The 21,025-nt window shown below is 38.4% G+C and overlaps 1 protein-coding gene across 18 annotated transcripts in view; it reads left to right on the top strand.

The window, feature by feature from the left end:
- The window catches only part of ZNF91 (zinc finger protein 91), a 101,767-nt gene that overhangs the window by 25,939 nt on the left and 54,803 nt on the right, over positions 1 to 21,025 (top strand). For 16 of the 18 annotated variants that reach the window (XM_063600086.1, XM_063600082.1, XM_063600084.1 and 13 more), the window contains one exon: positions 6,557 to 10,842. The exons of 1 other annotated variant lie outside the window; for it this stretch is intronic. In XM_063600086.1, the coding sequence (XP_063456156.1) occupies positions 6,557 to 9,879 (3,323 nt within the window). In that variant the 3' untranslated portion in view covers positions 9,880 to 10,842. The remainder of the gene's footprint in view (positions 1 to 6,556; positions 10,843 to 21,025) is intronic. One more of the 18 variants, XM_063600090.1, reaches the window with a different exon arrangement.

The following is a 21,025-nucleotide window of genomic DNA, read 5'->3' as shown; positions in this document are numbered from 1 at the left end:
TGAGACAAATTCTTGCTCTGTCGCCCAGGGTGGAGTGCAATGGCATGATCCTATCACACTCCAACCTCTGCCTCCTGGGTTCAAGTGATTCTCCTGCCTCAGCCTCCTGACTAGCTGGGATTACAGGCACACGTCACCACACCTGGGTAATTTTTGTATTTTTAGTAGAGACAGGGTTTCACCACGTTAAGCAGGCTGGTCTTGAACTCCTGACCTTGTGATCTGCCTGCCACGGCCTCCCAAAGTGCTGGGATTAAAGGTGTGAACCACTGTGCCCAGCCAAGGGTTTCATTTTGATTGCATTATCAAGAGATTTGGTGTTTTTAAAAAATGGATAGTGACCATTTAAGTGGGTGTGAGGGGATTTTGTTTTTCATTGTGGTTTTAATGCATTTCTCTACAAATTAGTAATTTTGTGTGTCCTTTCAAATGTTTTTTTATTTGTGTTTTTTTATGAAAATTTATTTTAATTATTTGTCTATTTCTAAATAAAGTTATTTAACTTTATTGTTCCGTTTTAAAAGTTGTTTATATTTTTTGGATATTCACACTTATCACATGTAATTTGTAAATATTTTCATCCATTTTATAGGAGGCATTATTTCTTTATTAAATGTTTACTTAAATATGCAGAAATTTTGAAGTGTAGTGTAGTTAAATTATTCTGGTTTTTTTCTTTGTTGCTCATGCATTTAATGTTGTATCTAAGAATTTGGCACCAAGACTAATGTCATGTGTTTCATAGAGAGAGAGAGAGAGAGAGAGAGAGGGAGTTTCGCTCTGTCACCCAGGCTGGAGTGTAATGGTGTGATCTTGGCTCACTGCAACCCCCACCTCCCGGGTTCAAGCAATTCTTCTGCCTCAGCCTCCTGAGTAGCTGAGACTACAGGCACGTGCCGCCCCGCCTGGCTAATTTTTGTATTTTTAGTAGAGACAGGTTTTCACCATCTTGTTCAGGCTGGTCTGGTCTTGAACTCCTCACCTCGTGATCCACCTGTCTCAGCCTCCCAAAGTGCTGGGATTACAGGCATGAGCCACAGTGCCCTGCCTCCCCTCTATGTGTTTAAGAGATTAAAAATTTATGCGGCTGGGCCTCGTGGCCCAGCGCTTTGGGAGGCTGAGGTGGGTGGATCACGAGGTCAAGATTTTGAGACCAGCCTGGCCAATGTGGTGAAACCCTGTCTCTACTAAAAATACATAAATTAGCCAGATGCTGTGCCCGGTGCCTGTAATCCCAGCTACTCGGGTGGCTGAGGCAGGGTAATCGCTTGAACCCGGGAGGCGGAGGTTGCAGTGAGCCGAGACTGTGCCACTGCACTCCAGCCTGGGTAACAGTGAGACTCCATCTCAAAAAACAACAATAATAAAACAGCAACAACAACAAAGTTACCTTCTTCTGTCTAATTAAAAGATTTTCACATATGGTTTAAGGAAATAATCTTTATTTTATCAGAATGGATATTCAGTTTCTAACAGAATTTTTTGAAAAGATTATCTTCCATTGTGTGCTCATGTCAATTTTGTGGGAGATTATTTGGCCATATACAGAAGGGTTCATTTCTGGCCTCTCTACTCTGTTCTTTCATCTGTTTATCTGTCTGTGTGAGTACCTCATTGTTTTTGTTATTGTTGCTTTTAGTACGTTTCAAAATCAGAAGTTATAATGCCTTTGTTTTTTTTCCATGGGTGTTTGGCTATAGTTCGTAACAAAATTTTAACATCTCAAACAGTATTTCTTTAAAAAACTACTGTTGGGATTTTTATAAAGATTATATTGAATTTGTGTACCACTGTTGGTTGTATTGACATCTTTGAAAAATTAATTTTTTTATTCCTGTGCAAAAATATGTTGAGTTTTTTATTTTCATGTATTTTTGGATTTTTCAGTTTTAATCTCCAGTTTAATTGAGTTTTGGTCAGAAAACACAAAGTGGATAATATTGATATTCTTAAATTTATTTGTTGTTTTTTTGTGTTTGTTGTTTTTGTTTGGAGACAGGATCTTACTCTGTCACCCAGGCTGGAGTGTATTGGCATAATCTTGACTCACTGCAGCCTCAACCCACTGGGCTCAAGTTATCTTTCCACCTAAGTCTCTCAAGTAGTTGGGACTACAAACAAAGTACCATGTCTGAATAATTATTTGATTATTTTGTAGGGATAGGGTCTCACTATGTTGCCCAGGCTGGCCTGAAACTTTTAGCTCTAAGTGATCCTCACACCTTGGTCTCTCTAAGTGTTGGGATTATAGGCATGAGCTACACCACCCACCTGGCATTCTTAAATTTAATAAAACTTAGTATGTGTCGTAACAGAATACACCAGGTGCAAATAAAAATATTGCGTATTCCCTTGCTTTTGACTGAAAAGTTTTGTACATGTCTGTTAAACCTAGTTGGTCTATAATGTGGTATTGATGTTGATGTTACTCAAACCTTATGCTGCAATGTAATTGTTGATGTTAGATGTCGGACCTGGTAGGAGGTGTTTGGGTCATGGGGCAGAGTCCTTATGAATAGTTTGGCACCATCCTCTTGGTAATCAAAATGTGTGCACTTTATTAATTCAAATGAAAGCTGGTTTGTTAGAAGAACCTGGCTCCTTCACCTCGTACTTGCTCTGTCTGTTATCTTGTGGTGTGTACAGTTAATCTTTGCCTTCAACCGTGATTGTAAGTTTGCTGACACTCTCACCAGAAGCAGATGCTGGCACAGACTTTTTATACAGTCTGCTGAATTGTGAGCCAAATAAACTTGGTTTTTTAATAAATTATCCATTCTCAGGTATTCCTCTATATGCAGAATGATAAATCAGTGTATAATGTTGTCTAGGTTTTCTGTTTTCTTATTCATTTTTATATGAATCTTCTATTTATCGAAAATGGGATTTTGGTGTCTACAATTACCATTTTTATTCTGTTTTAAATATTCTATAGAAGATCTTTAAGGATTTTAAGCATCATCATTATGATAGTAAAGACTTCTGGTCAGCCCCCCGCCCGGCCAGCCGCCCCATCTGGGAGGGAGGTAGGGGGGTCAGCCCCCTACCCGGCCATCCGCCCCGTCCAGGAGGGAGGTGGGGGGGTCAGCCCCCTGCCCGGCCAGCCGCCCCGTCCGGGAGGTGAGGGGCGCCTCTGCCCGGCCGCCCCTACTGGGAAGTGAGGAGCCCCTCTGCCCGGCCACCACCCCGTCTGGGAGGTGTACCCAACGGCTCATTGAGAACGGGCCATGATGATAATGGTGGTTTTGTGGAATAGAGGAGGGGGAAAGGTGGGGAAAAGATTGAGAAATCGGATGGTTGCTGTGTCTGTGTAGAAAGAAGTAGACATGGGAGACTTTTCACTTTGTTCTGTACTAAGAAAAATTCTTCTGCCTTGGGATCCTGTTGATCTATGACCTCACCCCCAACCCTGTGCTCTCTGAAACATGTGCTGTGTCCACTCAGGGTTAAATGGATTAAGGGCGGTGCAAGATGTGCTTTGTGAAACAGATGCTTGAAGGCAGCATGCTCGTTAAGAGTCATCACCACTCCCTAATCTCAAGTACCCAGGGACACAAACACTGTGGAAGGCCGCAGGGTCCTCTGCCTAGGAAAACCAGAGACCTTTGTTCACTTGTTTATCTGCTGACCTTCCCTTCACTATTGTCCTATGACCCTGCCAAATCCCCCTCTGCGAGAAACACCCAAGAATGATCAATTAAAAAAAAAAAAGACTTCTATGTTTGTCTGTGTATTTACATTTAATAGAGAGCTTTATTTTATATATGGTTTTATGATACTGTCCAGTATTTTTTTTAAAACAAAACTGACTCATTTTAGTGACTCATTTCAGCATTTCTTATTGTTATTTGCAGAGTCTCACATTACTCAGGCTGATCTGAAACTCCTGGTTTCTAGTGTTCTGACAGGCTTGCCTCCTAAAACTGTAGGATTACAGGCATCAGCCCACAGTGCCTGGACACCATGTAGCTTTTTTTTTTTTTTTTGTAGAACTGTGCTAGTGGTGATGAACACGCTCACTTTTTATTTTGGAAATCTTTTATTTTCATCTTCTTTTTAAAGTGAAATAAATTTAAATCAAGTATTCTTGGTTAGAATTTTTTTTCTTTTATTACATCAAAATTTGGGAATTTCTCACCTTTTTTTATTTTCAAGTAATCTCTGTATTATTTTTTCCCATATTCTTCTAAGATTTTTTAATGAATATATTAATCTAGTTGATGGTGTCTAATGAAGTTTACATTCCATGTTTTAATTTGGTTTTGCAATTGTATATTTTTGTGTTATATATTTTAGGGTATGCCACTACACATCTGTTAATTGTGCTTTGATATTTTAGTATAATAATTGTGCATGTCAATATTTAACTTTATGCAATTTAAGACAGTCTGGAGCAACATCAAATATGATTGAGCCATATGTCTTTTTCCAATAGAATTATCTCTATGTTTGTTTGCCTGTATAAATATTATTGTTGTATTTTTTATAACTTGTATATTTGTTGTGTGGGTTTGTTGTGAATGATTTTCTAATCCTGTGTAGCTGAGTAGTCATAAAATTCTTATAATTTCAACATCCTATTTATTTCTGAATCTATATTTTTTATGGGAGAAACACTTTTAAATGTGAATATAATTTAAAACTATCATAACTCTGTACTTTTAGTTATTATTATTTTTACTTGTCAAAAAAAACAAAATTTACCAGAAAATAAATATTTAATTTAGTCATATTAATCATCTTGAAATTTTCATGCAACATATTGCTAAAATGTTTTTACCTTGCAAGCTAAATCTTAATACATATTAAACAACTACCATTTTTTTTTTTCTTGAGATGGAATTTTGCTCTTGTTGCCCAGGCTGGAGTGCAATGGCATGATCTCGGCTCACCACAACCACTGCCTCCTGGGTTCAAGTGATTCTCCTGCCTCAGTCTTTGAGTAGCTGGGATTACAGGCATGTGCCACCACGCACAGCTAATTTTGTATTTTTAGTAGAGAGGGGTTTTCTCCATGTTGGTCAGGCTGATCTCGAACTCCTGACCTCATAATCTGCCTCAGCCTCCCAAGTAGCTGGGATTACAGGCATGTGTCACCACACCTGGCTAATTTTTGTAGTTTTAGTAGAGACGGGGTTTCACCATGTTGGCCAGGCTGGCCTTGAACTCCTGACCTTAGGTGATCTGTCCTCCTTGGCCTCCCAAAGTGCCTAAAATACAGGTGTGAGCCACCATGCCTGGCCTGGCCTGGCCTGGCACATCACTTTTATTTTGCAGCTTCAAAGATTTTTTTTTGTCTGTGACTTTTGAAATTGTGCTTATATATGTGTTTGTTATAAATATCTTTCTGTGATCCTAGTTTGTTGAGCTTCATTTTTACATCATTTTTTCTTACTTTTAGGATCTATCAGTTTTTATATTTTTACCTCCATAATTTCTGTTTTTTTGAAATCTTAAATATTTTTGTTCTCATCCTCATTTTTCCGATTTTCCATAGTTGTCTTTGTTCCTATTTTAATCAGTGAGTATTATTCATTACCAATTCATAAAATTAATGTATACATCTTTTTTATGGTTTCTTTCAGAAAATTTTATAATATTTTGGTGGCATCATATTGCCCTATTTTGTATACATTATAATCTTTGATTGAGATTTGGACATTTAAAAAAGCTAACTGTCAAAGTCTTTATAATGTAGTTTTGTCCTGGCATAGTTTGAAAACAACTGTCTTGTCTAATGATTATGGGAATTTCTCAAATATGTTCTTAGGATATGTGTTGTCTGAAATTTTGTGTTTATGTCTTAATTAAGAGTGTTTACTTATGTTACTTTGTAGGAGTCAGTAATCACTTGCTATGCCTGTTTCCTTTCTGTAGTACTGCAGTCTCTCTGCTGCTGTAACATTTTTCTTTGGTCTCAGCAGACTCAAACTTTCATTCCAAATTATGCCACGGTTTCTTTCAACACTTATGTCATGAGAGAGGGAAATCAGTGTCAGGAAAAGCCCCTAAAAGCTGTAAATAAAAATGAATGGGCTACTATTTTACCTTTCTTTTAAAACATAAACCAGGAGTTGGCAATTTACTTCTAAAGGCACTCTGTTATAATGGGAAGCAGGAAAAGCTGTGTCAAGTAAATTTAACAGACTTTTCTTTTTTTTCTGTGTGGTTTTTTGCATTGTGCTCCCCTGAGACACTGCACACACTTAACTCATTCATAAGTTTTCCATAGATGTAATTTGATCTGTATGTTTTTGTTACATATATATGTCTATGAAAGAATTAGGGCCTGTGCAGGGTAATGGCGTGAACCCAGGAGGCAGGGCTTGCTGTGAGCCAAGATTGCGCCACTGCACTCCAGCCTGGGTGACAGAGCGAGACTCCGTCTCAAAAACAAACAAACAAAAAAACAAAAATAGAATTAGGGCCTGTGGTATTTTGCAGTGCCATGTTGTTTATGTAGTTTGTATAATTTTGTAGGTAAGATTTTTAAACTATATTCATGTGAGTCTAGGTGAGTGGAGTAATTTATTATTTTTAGTTTTTTTTTTTTCAGGTATATGTCCTCATTTTCCTCAAGACTTTTGGCCAGAGCAGAGCATGGAAGATTCTTTTCAAAAAGTATTACTGAGAAAATATGAAAAATGTGGACATGAGAATTTACAGTTAAGAAAAGGTTGTAAAAGTGTGGATGAGTGTAAGGTGCACAAAGAAGGTTATAATAAACTTAACCAGTGTCTCACAACTGCCCAGAGCAAAGTATTTCAATGTGGTAAATATTTGAAAGTCTTCTATAAATTTTTAAATTCAAACAGACATACGATAAGACATACTGGAAAGAAATGCTTCAAATGTAAAAAATGTGTCAAGTCATTTTGCATCCATTTACACAAAACCCAACATAAATGCGTTTATATTACAGAGAAGTCCTATAAATGTAAAGAATGTGAAAAAACCTTTCATTGGTCCTCAACCCTTACTAATCATACGGAAATTCATACTGAAGATAAACCCTACAAATGTGAAGAATGTGGCAAAGCTTTTAAGCAGCTCTCAACCCTTACTACACATAAAATAATTTGTGCTAAAGAGAAAATCTACAAGTGTGAAGAATGTGGCAAAGCATTTCTATTGTCCTCAACCCTAACTAGACATAAGAGGATACACACTGGAGAGAAACCCTACAAATGTGAAGAATGTGGCAAAGCTTTTAGCCATTCTTCAACCCTTGCTAAACATAAGAGAATTCATACTGGAGAGAAACCCTACAAATGTGAAGAATGTGGCAAAGCTTTTAGCCGTTCTTCAACCCTTGCTAAACATAAGAGAATTCATACTGGAGAGAAACCCTACAAATGTAAAGAATGTGGCAAAGCTTTTAGCAATTCCTCAACCCTTGCTAATCATAAGATAACTCATACTGAAGAGAAACCCTACAAATGTAAAGAATGTGACAAAGCTTTTAAGCGACTCTCAACCCTTACTAAACATAAAATAATACATGCTGGAGAGAAACTCTACAAATGTGAAGAATGTGGCAAAGCTTTTAATCGATCTTCAAATCTTACTATACATAAGTTTATTCATACTGGAGAGAAACCTTACAAGTGTGAAGAATGTGGCAAAGCATTTAACTGGTCCTCAAGCCTTACTAAACATAAAAGATTTCATACTAGAGAGAAACCCTTCAAATGTAAAGAATGTGGCAAAGCATTTATATGGTCTTCAACCCTAACTAGACATAAGAGGATACACACTGGAGAGAAGCCCTACAAATGTGAAGAATGTGGCAAAGCTTTTAGGCAATCCTCAACCCTTACTAAACATAAGATAATTCATACTGGAGAGAAACCCTACAAATTTGAAGAAAATGGCAAAGCTTTTAGACAATCCTTAACCCTTAATAAACATAAGATAATTCATAGTAGAGAGAAACCCTACAAATGTAAAGAATGTGGCAAAGCTTTTAAGCAATTCTCAACCCTTACTACACATAAAATAATTCATGCTGGAAAGAAACTCTACAAATGTGAAGAATGTGGCAAAGCTTTTAATCAATCCTCAAGTCTTTCTACACATAAGATAATTCATACTGGAGAGAAGTCTTACAAGTGTGAAGAATGTGGCAAAGCATTTCTATGGTCCTCAACCCTAAGAAGACATAAGAGGATACACACTGGAGAGAAACCCTACAAATGTGAAGAATGTGGCAAAGCTTTTAGCCATTCTTCAGCCCTTGCTAAACATAAGAGAATTCATACTGGAGAGAAACCCTACAAATGTAAAGAATGTGGCAAAGCTTTTAGCAATTCCTCAACCCTTGCTAATCATAAGATAACTCATACTGAAGAGAAACCCTACAAATGTAAAGAATGTGACAAAACTTTTAAGCGACTCTCAACCCTTACTAAACATAAAATAATACATGCTGGAGAGAAACTCTACAAATGTGAAGAATGTGGCAAAGCTTTTAATCGATCTTCAAATCTTACTATACATAAGTTTATTCATACTGGAGAGAAACCTTACAAGTGTGAAGAATGTGGCAAAGCATTTAACTGGTCCTCAAGCCTTACTAAACATAAAAGAATTCATACTAGAGAGAAACCCTTCAAATGTAAAGAATGTGGCAAAGCATTTATATGGTCTTCAACCCTAACTAGACATAAGAGGATACACACTGGAGAGAAGCCCTACAAATGTGAAGAATGTGGCAAAGCTTTTAGCCGTTCCTCAACCCTTAATAAGCATAAGACAATTCATACTGGAGAGAAACCCTACAAATGTAAAGAATGTGGCAAAGCTTTTAAGCACTCCTCAGCCCTTGCTAAACATAAAATAATACATGCTGGAGAGAAACTCTACAAATGTGAAGAATGTGGCAAAGCTTTTAATCAATCTTCAAATCTTATGACACATAAGATAATTCATACTAAAGAGAAATCTTCCAAGAGTGAAGAATGTGACAAAGCAATTATCTGGTCCTCAACCCTTACTGAACATAAGAGAATTCATACCAGAGAGAAAACCTACAAATGTGAAGAATGTGGCAAAGCATTTAGCCAGCCTTCACACCTTACTACACATAAGAGGATGCACACTGGAGAGAAACCCTACAAATGTGAAGAATGTGGCAAAGCTTTTAGCCAATCCTCAACCCTTACTACACATAAGATAATTCATACTGGAGAGAAACCCTACAAATGTGAAGAATGTGGCAAAGCTTTTAGGAAATCTTCAACTCTTACTGAACATAAGATAATTCATACTGGAGAGAAACCCTACAAATGTGAAGAATGTGGCAAAGCATTTAGCCAATCCTCAACCCTAACTAGACATACGAGGATGCACACTGGAGAGAAACCATACAAATGTGAAGAATGTGGCAAAGCTTTTAATCGATCCTCAAAGCTTACCACACATAAGATAATTCATACTGGAGAGAAACCTTACAAGTGTGAAGAATGTGGCAAAGCATTTATATCATCCTCAACCCTAAATGGACATAAGAGAATTCATACTAGAGAGAAACCCTACAAATGTGAAGAATGTGGCAAAGCATTTAGCCAATCTTCAACCCTAACTAGACATAAGAGGTTGCACACCGGAGAGAAACCCTACAAATGTGGAGAATGTGGCAAAGCCTTTAAAGAGTCCTCAGCTCTTACTAAACATAAGATAATTCACACTGGAGAGAAACCCTACAAATGTGAAAAATGTGGCAAAGCCTTTAACCAGTCTTCAATCCTTACTAACCATAAGAAAATTCATACTATCACGCCTGTAATCCCAGCACTTTGGGAGGCCGAGGCAGGCGGATCACGAGGTCAGGAGATCGAGACCATCCTGGCTAACACAGTGAAACCCCGTCTCTACTAAAAAATACAAAAAATTAGCCGGGCATGGTGGCAGGCGCCTGTAGTCCCAGCTATGCGGGAGGCTGAGGCAGGAGAATGGCGTGAACCCGGGAGGGCGGAGCTTGCAGTGAGCTGAGATCGCGCCACTACTCTCAAGCCTGGGCGACAGAGCGAGACTCCGTCTCAAAAAAAAAGAAAATTCATACTAGAGAGAAACCCTACAAATATAAAGAATGTGGCAAATCTTTTAACCGGTCTTCAACCTTTACTAAACATAAGGTAATTCATACTGGAGTAAAACTCTACAAATGTGAAGAATGTGGCAAATCCTTTTTCTGGTCCTCAGCCCTAACCAGACATAAGAAAATTCATACTGGACAGCAACCCTGCAAACAGGAAAAATTTGGCAAAGCCTTTAACCAGTTTTCACACCTTACTACAGATAAGATAACTCATATTGAAGAGAAATCTTACAAGTGTGAATAATGTGGTAAAGTCTATAAAAAGTCCTGAATTCTTAACAGACATAAGATTATTCATACTGGAGAGAAACTCTACAAACCTGAAAGATGTGCCAACGCTTTTGACACGTCAAACTTTTCTAAACATCAAGAAAATCATGCTGCTGAGAAATCCTAGAAATGTGAAGAATGTGACAAAGCCTCTAAATGATTGTCACACTCAAGATAATTCATACTGGAGAAAACTACCAGTGTGAACAATGTGGCCAAGCTTTGAACCAATGCTCACACCTTAATGCATAGGAAAGCATTTATACTTGAGAAAAAGTGAACAAATATAGACAAAAAGCCATTAATACCTGCTCACATCGTACTCAAAATCAGAGCGTTCATACTAAATAAGAAGTGTAATTACTGTCAAACGATTGATCAGAAAATATGTCTTTAAAGTACAGAAGAGTATTTATTTTGAAAAAGCATTACAAATATGAAGAGGCATTATTTATGACCTTTTCTATGGAAAGGTAAGGACATTAAAAATGTAAGATGCATGATGAAAATTTAAGTAGAGAGGATCTTTATGTGGTTAACTTATAATATCGAGTGATGCATGAGGTAGGTGTTCAGATTAATATTCTGCATTATTATGAAAGAAAAACATTCTTAATTTTAGTTAAAGTTTAGTATGATTTATTGTATTTTTATGAAATATATGCAGCATATTTTTAAATTATAAATTGCATGTGAACTTTTCAACTAAACAGTTTTAACATGTTAAATACTATCATGAATTCAATGAAGTGTTATTATGCCAGTAACTTTAACCTATTCCACCTTACTCAAGGGTGTAGGTAAAAGATGGTAAAAATACACTATTTGGTAAGATAATGGACTGACATCTCTAGTGATTTTTTTTGCCAGTGAGTTTTAATTGCCATTAAGTTAAAGAATATTGTTCCCATAGGCTAAATTTTTATTTTTATTTTCACATTTAAATTTATTTGACTTAATTTTTGTGGATACCTAATATGTGTACATATTATGCCATATGTGGCATATTTTGATACGGACATACAATATATAACAATCACATTAGACTAAATGCGGTCTCCATTATCTCTAGCATTTATTCTTTGTATTACAAATAATTCAATTCTACAGTTTTAGTTATTTTTAAATGTACAATTAAATTGTTATTGACTACAGGATTATTTTTATGGTCATAATAAAACTTATATACAAACATAAGTAAAATCCATATATTTCTGAGTCCCGAATAAATCTTTTTTAAATTTTTCATATATTTTTCTTCGAACATGTGGCCTCTGCCTGCAAGCACATATGGACTGTTAGTATTGATTTACATAGAGTTAAATATACATATCTATTAGTCTAAGATGAATCTTAGGTGTAAATAAATTATGGAGTGTGTTTAAGTTTGAAACTATTTTTAGCAGAAAAAAGCAATATTGGAACAAAATCATTTTAAGAAGGTGTCTAATTTACTACAAAACAAAAATTCTCAAAAATACTGAAAGCAAATTTATACTCTGCTTTGTATTGAATTTCTTGCTGTACAATCTTTTGGCTTATGGTTCAGAGTCTCCCCATGCAAATTCTGTTTTAACTTGACTGGTACTCATGCTAGACCCATAATTTTTTGTTGTTGTTGTTTAATAGGTTTTTTGTTTGCTTAATTGTTTTTTGTTGTTGTTGTTGTTGTTGTTTGTTTGTTTTTGAGACAGAGTCTTAATCTTTCTCCTGGGCTGGAGTGCAATGGTGCAATCTGGGCTCACTGCAACCTCCACCTTTCAGGTTCAAGCAGTTCTCCTGCCTCAGCCTCCTGAGTAGCTGAGATTACAGGCATGCATCACCACGCCTGGCTCATTTTTGTATTTTTAGTAGAGACGGGGTTTCACCGTTTTGGTCAGGCTGGTCTCAAATTCCTGACCTCGTGATCCACCCGTCTCTGCCTCCCAAAGTGCTGGATTACAGGCGTGAGCCACCTCGCATGGACTAATTTTTGTATTTTTAGTAGAGACAGGGTTTCACCATGTTGGTCAAACTGGTCTCCAACTCGTGACCTCAGGTGATCCACTCACCTCGGCCTCCCAAAGTGCTGGGATTACAGGCATGAGGTACCAGGCCCGGCTGGCCTGTGTAATAGTTTATGAAGAATTCATTATGTGAGCCTGTCTGTAATTATAAAAATACTTTTTTAAAATTTTATTGTTCCATAAGTTACTTATGTACAGGTGGTATTTGGTTAGTTGAGTAAGTTCTTTAGTGGTGATTTGTGAGATCCTGGTGCATCCATCACCCAAGCAGTATACACTGCACCATATATGCTATATTTTATCCCTTCCCCTTTCACTCTTCCCCGCAAGTACCCAAAGTCCATTGTATTATTCTTATGTCTTTGCATCCTCATAGCATACCTCCCACATATCAGTGAGAAAATACGATATTTGGTTTACCATTCTTAGAATAATAGTCTCCAGTCTCATCCAGGACATTGCAAATGCTGTTAATTCATTCCTTTTTGTTACTGAGTAGTATTCCAACATATATATATGTATGTGTGTGTGCGTGTGTGTGTATATATACATTTTAAGTGTTTATATATTTATATATATATACACACACATATATATATATATTTCACAGATTCTTTACCCACGCGTTAATTCCTGGGCATTTCAGTTGGTTCCACGATTTTACAATTGTGAATTGTGCTGCTAGAAACATGCATCTGCAAGTACGTTTTTCAAATAATCATTTCTTTTTCTCTGGGTAGATACTCAGTAGTGGGATTGCTGGATCAAATGCTAGTTCTACTTTTAGTTCTTTACAGACTCTCCACACTGTTTTCCATATGCATTTATATGTTCTCCATAGTGGCTCTATCAGTTTACATTCTCACCAGCAGTATAGATGTGTTCCCTGATTGCCACATCCATGCCAACATCTACAGTTGTTTGATCTTTTGATTATGGCTATTCTTGCAGGAATAAGGTGGTATCGCATTGTGGGTTTGATTTGCATTTCTTTGATCATTAGTGATGGTAACCATTTTTTATATGTTTGTTGGCCATTTGTATATCTTCTTTTGAGAATTTTCTATTCATGTCCTTAGCCCACTTTTTGATGCGATTGTTTTTTTCCTTACTGATTTGCTTGAGTTTGTTGTAGATTCTGGATATTAATCTTTTGTCAGAGGTATAGATTGAGTTTGTTGTAGATTCTGGATACTAATCCATTGTCAGATGTATAGATTGTGAAGATTTTCTCCCACTGTGTGAGTTGTCTGTTTACTCTGCTGACTGTTCCTTTTGCCATGCAAAAACTCTTTAGTTTAACTAGGTCCCAGCTATTTATCTTTGTTTTTGTTGCATTTGCTTTTGGGTTTTTGGTCATGAAATTTTTGCCTAGCCAATGCCTAGAAGGGTTTTTTTCCAATTTTATCTTCCAGAATTTTTATAGTTTCTGATCTTAGGTTGAAGTCCTTAATCCATCTTGAGTTGGTTTCTTTTATAAGGTGAGAGATGAGGATCCAGTTTCATTCTACATGTGGCTAGCCAATTATCCCAGAACCATTTGTTGAAAGGGTATACTTCCCCACTTTATGTTTTTGTTTGCTTTTTTGAAGATTGCTTGGCTGTAATTATTTGGGTTTATTTCTGGGTTCTCTGTTCCATTGGTCTATGTGCCTATTTTTATACCAGCACCATGCTGTTTTGGTGACCATGGCCTTACAGTATAGTTTGAAATCAGGTAGTGTGGTGCCTCCAGATTTGTTCTTTTTGCTTAGTCTTGCTTTGGCTGTGCAGGCTCTTTTTTGGTTCTATATGAATTTTAGAATTGTTTTTTCTAACTCTGTGAAGAATGACGGTGGTTTTTTGATGGGGATTGTGTTGAATTTATAGATTGCTTTTGGCAGTATGGTCATTTTCACAAATTATTCTACCCATGCTTGTGCATGGGATGTGTTTCCATGTCTTTGTGTTGTCTATGATTTGTTTCAGCAGTGTTTTGTAGTTTTCCTTGTACAGGTCTTTCGACTCCTTCATTAGGTATATTCATATAATTTTTTTCCCGCTATTGTAAAAGAGGTTGAGTTCTTGATTTAATTCTCCATTTGGTTGCTGTTGGTTATTAGAAGAGCTACTGAGTTGTGTACATTAATCTCGTATCCTGAAACTTTGCTGAATTGTTTTATCAGTTTTAGGAGCTTTCTGGAGGAGTCCTGAGGGTTTTCAAGGTAAATGATCACATCATCAGCAAGTGGACAGTATGACTTCCTGTTGACTGATTTGGATGCCCTTCATTTCTTTCTCTTGTCTGATTTCTCTGGCTAGGACTTCCAGGGCTATGTTGAAGAGGAGTAGTGAGAGTGGGCATCCTTGTCTTGTTCCCGTTCTCAAAGGAAATGCTTTCAACTTTTTTCTATTCAGTATTATGTTGGCTGTGGGCTTGTCATAGATAGCTTTTATTTATTACATTAAGCTGTGTCCCTTGTATGCCAACTTTGCTGAGAGGTTTAATCATAAAGGGATGCTAAATATTGTCAATTTTTTTTCTGCATCTATTCAGATGATCATGTGATTTTTGTTTTCAATTCTATTTATGTGGTGTATCACATTTCTTGACTTGTGTGTGTTAAACCATCCCTGCATACCTGGTATGAAATCAGCTTGATCATGGTGGATAATCTTTTCGACATGTTTTTGGATATTGTTAGCTAGTATTTTGTTAAGGATATTAGCATCAATGTTTATCAAGGATATTGGTCTGTAGTTTTCTTCTTTGGTCGTGTCTTTTTCTGGTTTTGGTATTAGGGTGATGCTGACCTCATAGAATGAATTAGGGAGGGTTCCTCCTTTCTCTGTCTTGTGGAATAGTGTCAAAAGAATTGGTAGTAATTCTTTGAATATCTGGTAGAATTCTGCTGTGAATCCATCTGGTCCTGGACTTTTTTTGTTGGTAATTTTTAAATTACCATTTTAATCTCACTGCTTGTTTTTGGTCTGTTCAGGGTATCTAATGCCTCCTGATTTAAGCTAGGAGGGTTGTATCTTTCCAGGAATTTATTCATCTCTTCTAGGTTTTCTAGTTTATGTGTGTAAAGGTGTTCATAGTAGTCTTGAATGACTCTTTGTATTTCAGTGGTGTCAGTTATTATATCTCCTGTTTCATTTCTCAGTGAGGTTATTTGGATTTTCTCTCTTCTTTTCTTGGTTAATCTTGCTAATGGTCTATCAGTTTTATTTATCTTTTCAAATAAGCACTTTTTGTTTCATTTACCTTTTGTATTTTTTTGTTTGAATTTTATTTAGTTCTGCTCTGATCTTGGTTCTTTCCTTTTTTTCTGTTGGGTTTCGGTTTGGTTTGTTCTTGTTTCTCTAGTTCCTTGAGTTGTGACCTTAGATTTTCCGTTTTTGCTTTCAGACTTTTTGATGTAGGCATTTAGGGCTGTGAAGTTTCCTCTTCATCACCTTAGCTGTATCCCAGAGGTTTTGATAGGTTGTGTCATTATTGTCACTCAGTTTGAAGATTTTTTTTATTTCTATATTGATTTTGTTTTTGCCCCAGTGCTCATTCAGGAGCAGATTATTTAATTTCCATGAATTTGCATGGTTTTGAATGTTCCTTTGGGAGTTGATTTCCAGTTTTATTCCACTGTGGTCTGAGAGAGTGCTTGATATAATTTCAATTTTCTTAAATTTATTGAGGCTCATTTTATGGCCTATCATATGATCTATCTTGGAGAAAGTTCCATGCACTGTTGAGTAGAATGTGTGTTCTGCGGTTGTTGGATGAAATGTTTTCTAATATCTGTTAAGTCCATTTGTTCCAGGGTATAGTTTAAATCCATTGTTTCTTTGTTGTCTTTCTGTCTTGATGACCTGTCTAGTGCTGTCAGTGGAGTATTGAAGTTTGCCACTATTACAGTGTTGCTGTCTATCTTGTTTCTTAGGTCTATTAGTAACTGTTTTATAAATTTGGGAGCTCCAGTGTTAGGTGCATATATGTTTAGGATTGTGATGTTTTTCTGTTGGACCAGGCCATTTACCATTACATAATGTCCCTTTTTGTCTCTTTTAATCACTGTTGCTTTAAAGTTGGTTTTGTCTGGTATAAGAATAGCTACCCCTGCTTGCTTTGGGTGTCCATTTGCATGAAATGCCTTTTTCCACCCCTTTAAGTTTATTTGGGTCCTTATGTATTAGCTGAGTCTCCTGAAGACAGCAGATAGTTGATTGGTGAGTTCTTATTCATTCTGCAGTTCTGTGTCCTTTAAGTGGAGTATTTAGGCCATTTACATTCAATGTTAATATTGAAATGTGTGGTACCATTGCATTCATCATGCTCTTTGTTGCCTGCATAGTTTGGTGTTTTGTGTGGTTTCTTGAGACAGAGTCTTGCTCTGTCTCCAAGACTGGAGTGCAGTGGTGTGACTCCCAAGATTATATGTTCCTTGTCTACCACTACCAGGTTGGGTAGGGAAGAATCATTGGGTGCGGGAGGTGCTAGATGTGTCTGAGTTCAGACTCTTCTTGGGCGGGTCTTGCTGCAGCTGCTATGGGGGATGGGGGTGAGATTCCCAGGTCACTAAAGTTTTGTACCTAGGAAGATTATGGCTGTCTCTGCTGAGTCATACAGGATGTCAGGGAAGTGGGGGAAAGCCGGCAGTCATAAGCCTCACTCAGCTCCCATGCAAACCAAAGAGCGGGTCTCACTTTCACTTTGCCCCCACAACAGCCCCGAGTCTGTTTCCAGGTGGAGGGCAAGTTGTGCTTGAAAATTTCTTAAGGCTTCCTGCCTCCCAGCTGGGAAAGAACAGGGCTTTAGTTTTTCCCTGCCTGTGAAGTCTGCAAGCCAGGTTCTCGCCTTCCCCTGGGTTCTGGCCAGGAGGCTTCTTGCCTCATTCAAATTCTTGCAAAGTTGAGCTAGGGAAGTCCTTCTCCCTTCAGTGTTTTACACCCTGCTCCTCTGTTCTCCCTCCTGATGGATTCCTGTGGTATCCAGCAGGAATGGGCTGCTTCGGGATTCAGCGAGCTCCCAGGGCCTCCCTACTGCCTCCTCCACCCTGTATGGGGGTGTGTGTTCAGGAGAGGAGGGTCTCCCTTTCCCATTTCTGCAGCTGGGGCACTCACAGTATTTAGGGTGTCTCCTGGGTCCTGCAGGAGCAGTCTATTTCCTTCAGAGGGTCTATCCTAATGCCTTTGAAGATACATTCTCAAGATGAAGGTGGTGATTTGTTCAGATAATCTCACCTGAGAAAGAATTAGAGAAGAGAGAAAAAATGGTTGATTCTTAGATAAGTGTGTCCCAGGTCAAAACTGTTCACATTTTCTTCTAGAATGTCATGTATTTAGAATTGCAATCATTTACATTTCTACTTCTGATGCTTTTGCCTAACAAGATTATTTTAACTACCTTTTCCCTTTTCTTCTCATGACAGTGAAAGGATCTCTTTAAAATAATTCTCCCTGATTTATCAGAGCCTTAACTCTCTCCATCCAGCCTTCTTACATATCACAAATAATACTCACTTGAATTTATACCCTGAAGTATTGAAAGTATTTTTCTTTTCTTTTCTTTTCTTTCTTTTTTTTTTTTTTTTCTTTTTCTGTGGTTGAGTCTTGCTCTGTCTCCCCAGCTGGAGTGCAGTGGTGTGATCTTGGCTCACTGTAACCTCTTCCTGTAGGGTTCAAGCAATTCTCCTGCCTCAGCCTCCAAGTAGCTGGGATTACAGGCATGCGCCATCATGCCCAGCTAATTTTTGTGTTTTTGTAGAGATGGGGTTTCACCATGTTGGCCAGGCTGGTCTCAAACTCCTGACCTCAGGTGATCCGTCCACCTCGGCCTCCCAAAGGGCTGGGATTACAGGCATGAGCCACCGTGCCTGGCATGAAAGTATTTTCTTTGTTGACAGATCAGCTTGGGCAGGTGCGGATTGCAAGGCTCTTATATTGGTTCGAACCCTGAGAGCGTGCCAACAGACAAGATGAGGCAACGTGGAGCAACACATTGTTTTAATGAGCATCTCAGTGCAGGCGGGCTGAGGCCTGAAATGGCATCAGCCCCAAGTAAGGACAGGGCAGGGGTTTTATAGTCCTCTGTAAAAAGGAAGTGTCCCAGTCTGACGCAACTGTTACATAGTACTGGACAGCCTCCCTCTCAGTCTTCAGGTGGAATGTGTCTCCTGGCCATATCTCTTCCTGCTTCTGCTATCTTGCTGATGCACGCTACTTGCACAAGTGGCCTTGCACCTTGGAACTGGGCCTGAGGAGGGAGAAGTTATTCATTCCCTTAAGTGTTCAGACCCCAGGGAGAATCTTTCATTCCTGTCTATTTGGTTATAGAAAAAAGGGACAACTTTCTCAATAACTACTTCAGGCATGACATAGGGGTGGCATGGGCACCTTCGCAAAATAAAAACTTAATTTTTGGGGTATTCTTGAGAGACGGGTTGGTATCCATCGTGTCGTTGTAGCAGGAGCATGGTCTGGATTGTCTGGCAGCTAACTTTAGTTTCAATAAGAGTTTTAATGGCTTTTATTATTAGTGGGATAACACAGGAGAGAAACAGGAGGAACCCAGTGATGAAGATTACTGGTCCTACCAGCATTTTAAATCCCCCTAAATTAGAGAACCACCCTCCTTAAAGATTTGTTGGGCCCCACCCCTTCCAGGTTTGGACTGGCACATGGGCTTCTCTTCTGATGTTTGAAGTGATTTCTAGTACTGCTTTTCTGTTATCGTCTATGTTAAGACAACAATTGGAGATATTAAACTGACCACAGACCCCACCTTTTTCTGCTAATAAGTAGTCTAGTGCTAGCCTGTTTTGATAAATTGCTGCACGCATTTGGTTTTCTTGTTGCGTGAGCATTTCCAAGGCTGAGGCGGTTTGGTTAGTGATTATCTCTAGAACCGCCTGTAGTCTAATTATTATATTTAGAGTATATATGGGAGTGCAATAACCCCATGAACTATCCTCAGCCCAAGTGGCAGGACTGTAATATTCGATGATCCGTTGCGGAGGCCATCCATCCTGTTGCCATCTTTGGCTTCCTCCTGCCTTTATGGATCATGGTTGTTTTTGTTTGTTTGTTTGTTTTAAATTATTATTACATACAGGTACTCTGAGAGTGTTGCCCACGTTAATGTTTTGGAGGAAGGAGTAGCCTTGGGGGTGAGCTTGACCCTAGTGCGATGAATCCAGTTGAGGAGTCCTTGGACTCTCACTGCAGTTGGCATGCTGCGTATCACAGTGTAGGGGCCCATCCACTTCAGTTGTAGGTTTTTGTGAGGCTGGGGTTGGCAGATAAACACATCTGTGCCTGCAAGACAGTTATGTTGAGAGGACAAGGAGGTGTTGACAGGAAGGGGCATGGCCTCATTTGCTGCTTCACGAATGAAAGACCATGTCTGGATTAAGGAGGGGAGGTAATTCCTGAATGGCTCAGAATCTGGGAAGAGTAGAGGCCCCAAGACAAAAGTTTGGCTATCGGGGGAACCAGCCCCCAATATTTCAATGTAGGTTATTTTCTGTTTTCCCTAAGTGTCGGCTGGTCTGAGAAATAAAGGGAAAGAGTATAAAGAGAGAAATTTTACAGCTGGGCCTCCAGGGATGCCATCACATATTGGTAGGACCATGATGGCAACCCCAAGCCACAAAACCAACAAGTTTTTATTAGGGATTTCAAAAGGGGAGGGGTGTACGAACTGGAAGTGAGTCACAGAGGTCACATGCTTCAAAGGGCAATAAAAGATCACAAGGCAAAAGGGTAGAGCAGGATCACAAGGCAAGGGCAAAATTAGAATTACCAATGAGTGTCCATGTCCCGCTGGGCACACATTGTCTTGATAAACATTTTAACAGGAAACAGGGTTCAAGAGCAGAGAACTGGTCTGACTAGAATTCACTAGGCTGGAATTTCCCAATCCTAGCAAGCCTGAAGACACTGCAGGAGACCAGGGTGTATTTCATCCCTTCTCTCAACCGCATAAGACAGACACTCCCAGAACAGTCATCTGTAGGCCTACCCCTGGGAATGCATTCCTTCCCCAGGGTTATCAATTATTAATATTCCTTGCTGGGAAAAGAATTCAGTGATATTTATCCTACTCACACATCCATCCATAGGCTGTCTGTGAGAAGAAAAATATGGCTGTATTCTGCAGTCAGACTGCAGAATAGAGATAACCATAAGGCAGTCAGACCTTATGGTTATCTTTCCTTGTTCCCTGAAAATCGCTGTTATTCTGTTCTTTTTCAGGGTGCCCTGATTTCATATTGCTCAAACACCTACGTTTTACAATCAGATTTCATATTGTTCAAACACACATGTTTTACAAACAATTTGTACAGTTAACTCAATCATCACAGGGTCCTGAGGCAACATACATCCTCAGCTTACAAAGATGATGGGATTAAGAGATTAAAGTAAAGACAGGCATAGGAAATTATAAGAGTATTGATTGGGGAAGTGATAAATGTCCATGAAATCTTCACAATTTATGTTCAGAGATTGCAGTAAAGACAGGCGTAAGAAATTATAAAAGTATTAATTTTGGGAACTAATAAATGTCCATGAAATCTTCACAATTAATGTTCTTCTGCCATGGCTTCAGCTGGTCCCTCCGTTCGGGGTCCCTGACTTCCCACAACATTCAGCCATACATGATTTCAAAGGG

Source organism: Pan paniscus, chromosome 20 (genome assembly GCF_029289425.2).
Source record: "Pan paniscus chromosome 20, NHGRI_mPanPan1-v2.0_pri, whole genome shotgun sequence".
NCBI lineage: Eukaryota > Metazoa > Chordata > Mammalia > Primates > Hominidae > Pan > Pan paniscus.
Note: the sequence above shows the minus strand (reverse complement) of the source record. Positions and strands in the feature narration are given on the sequence as shown.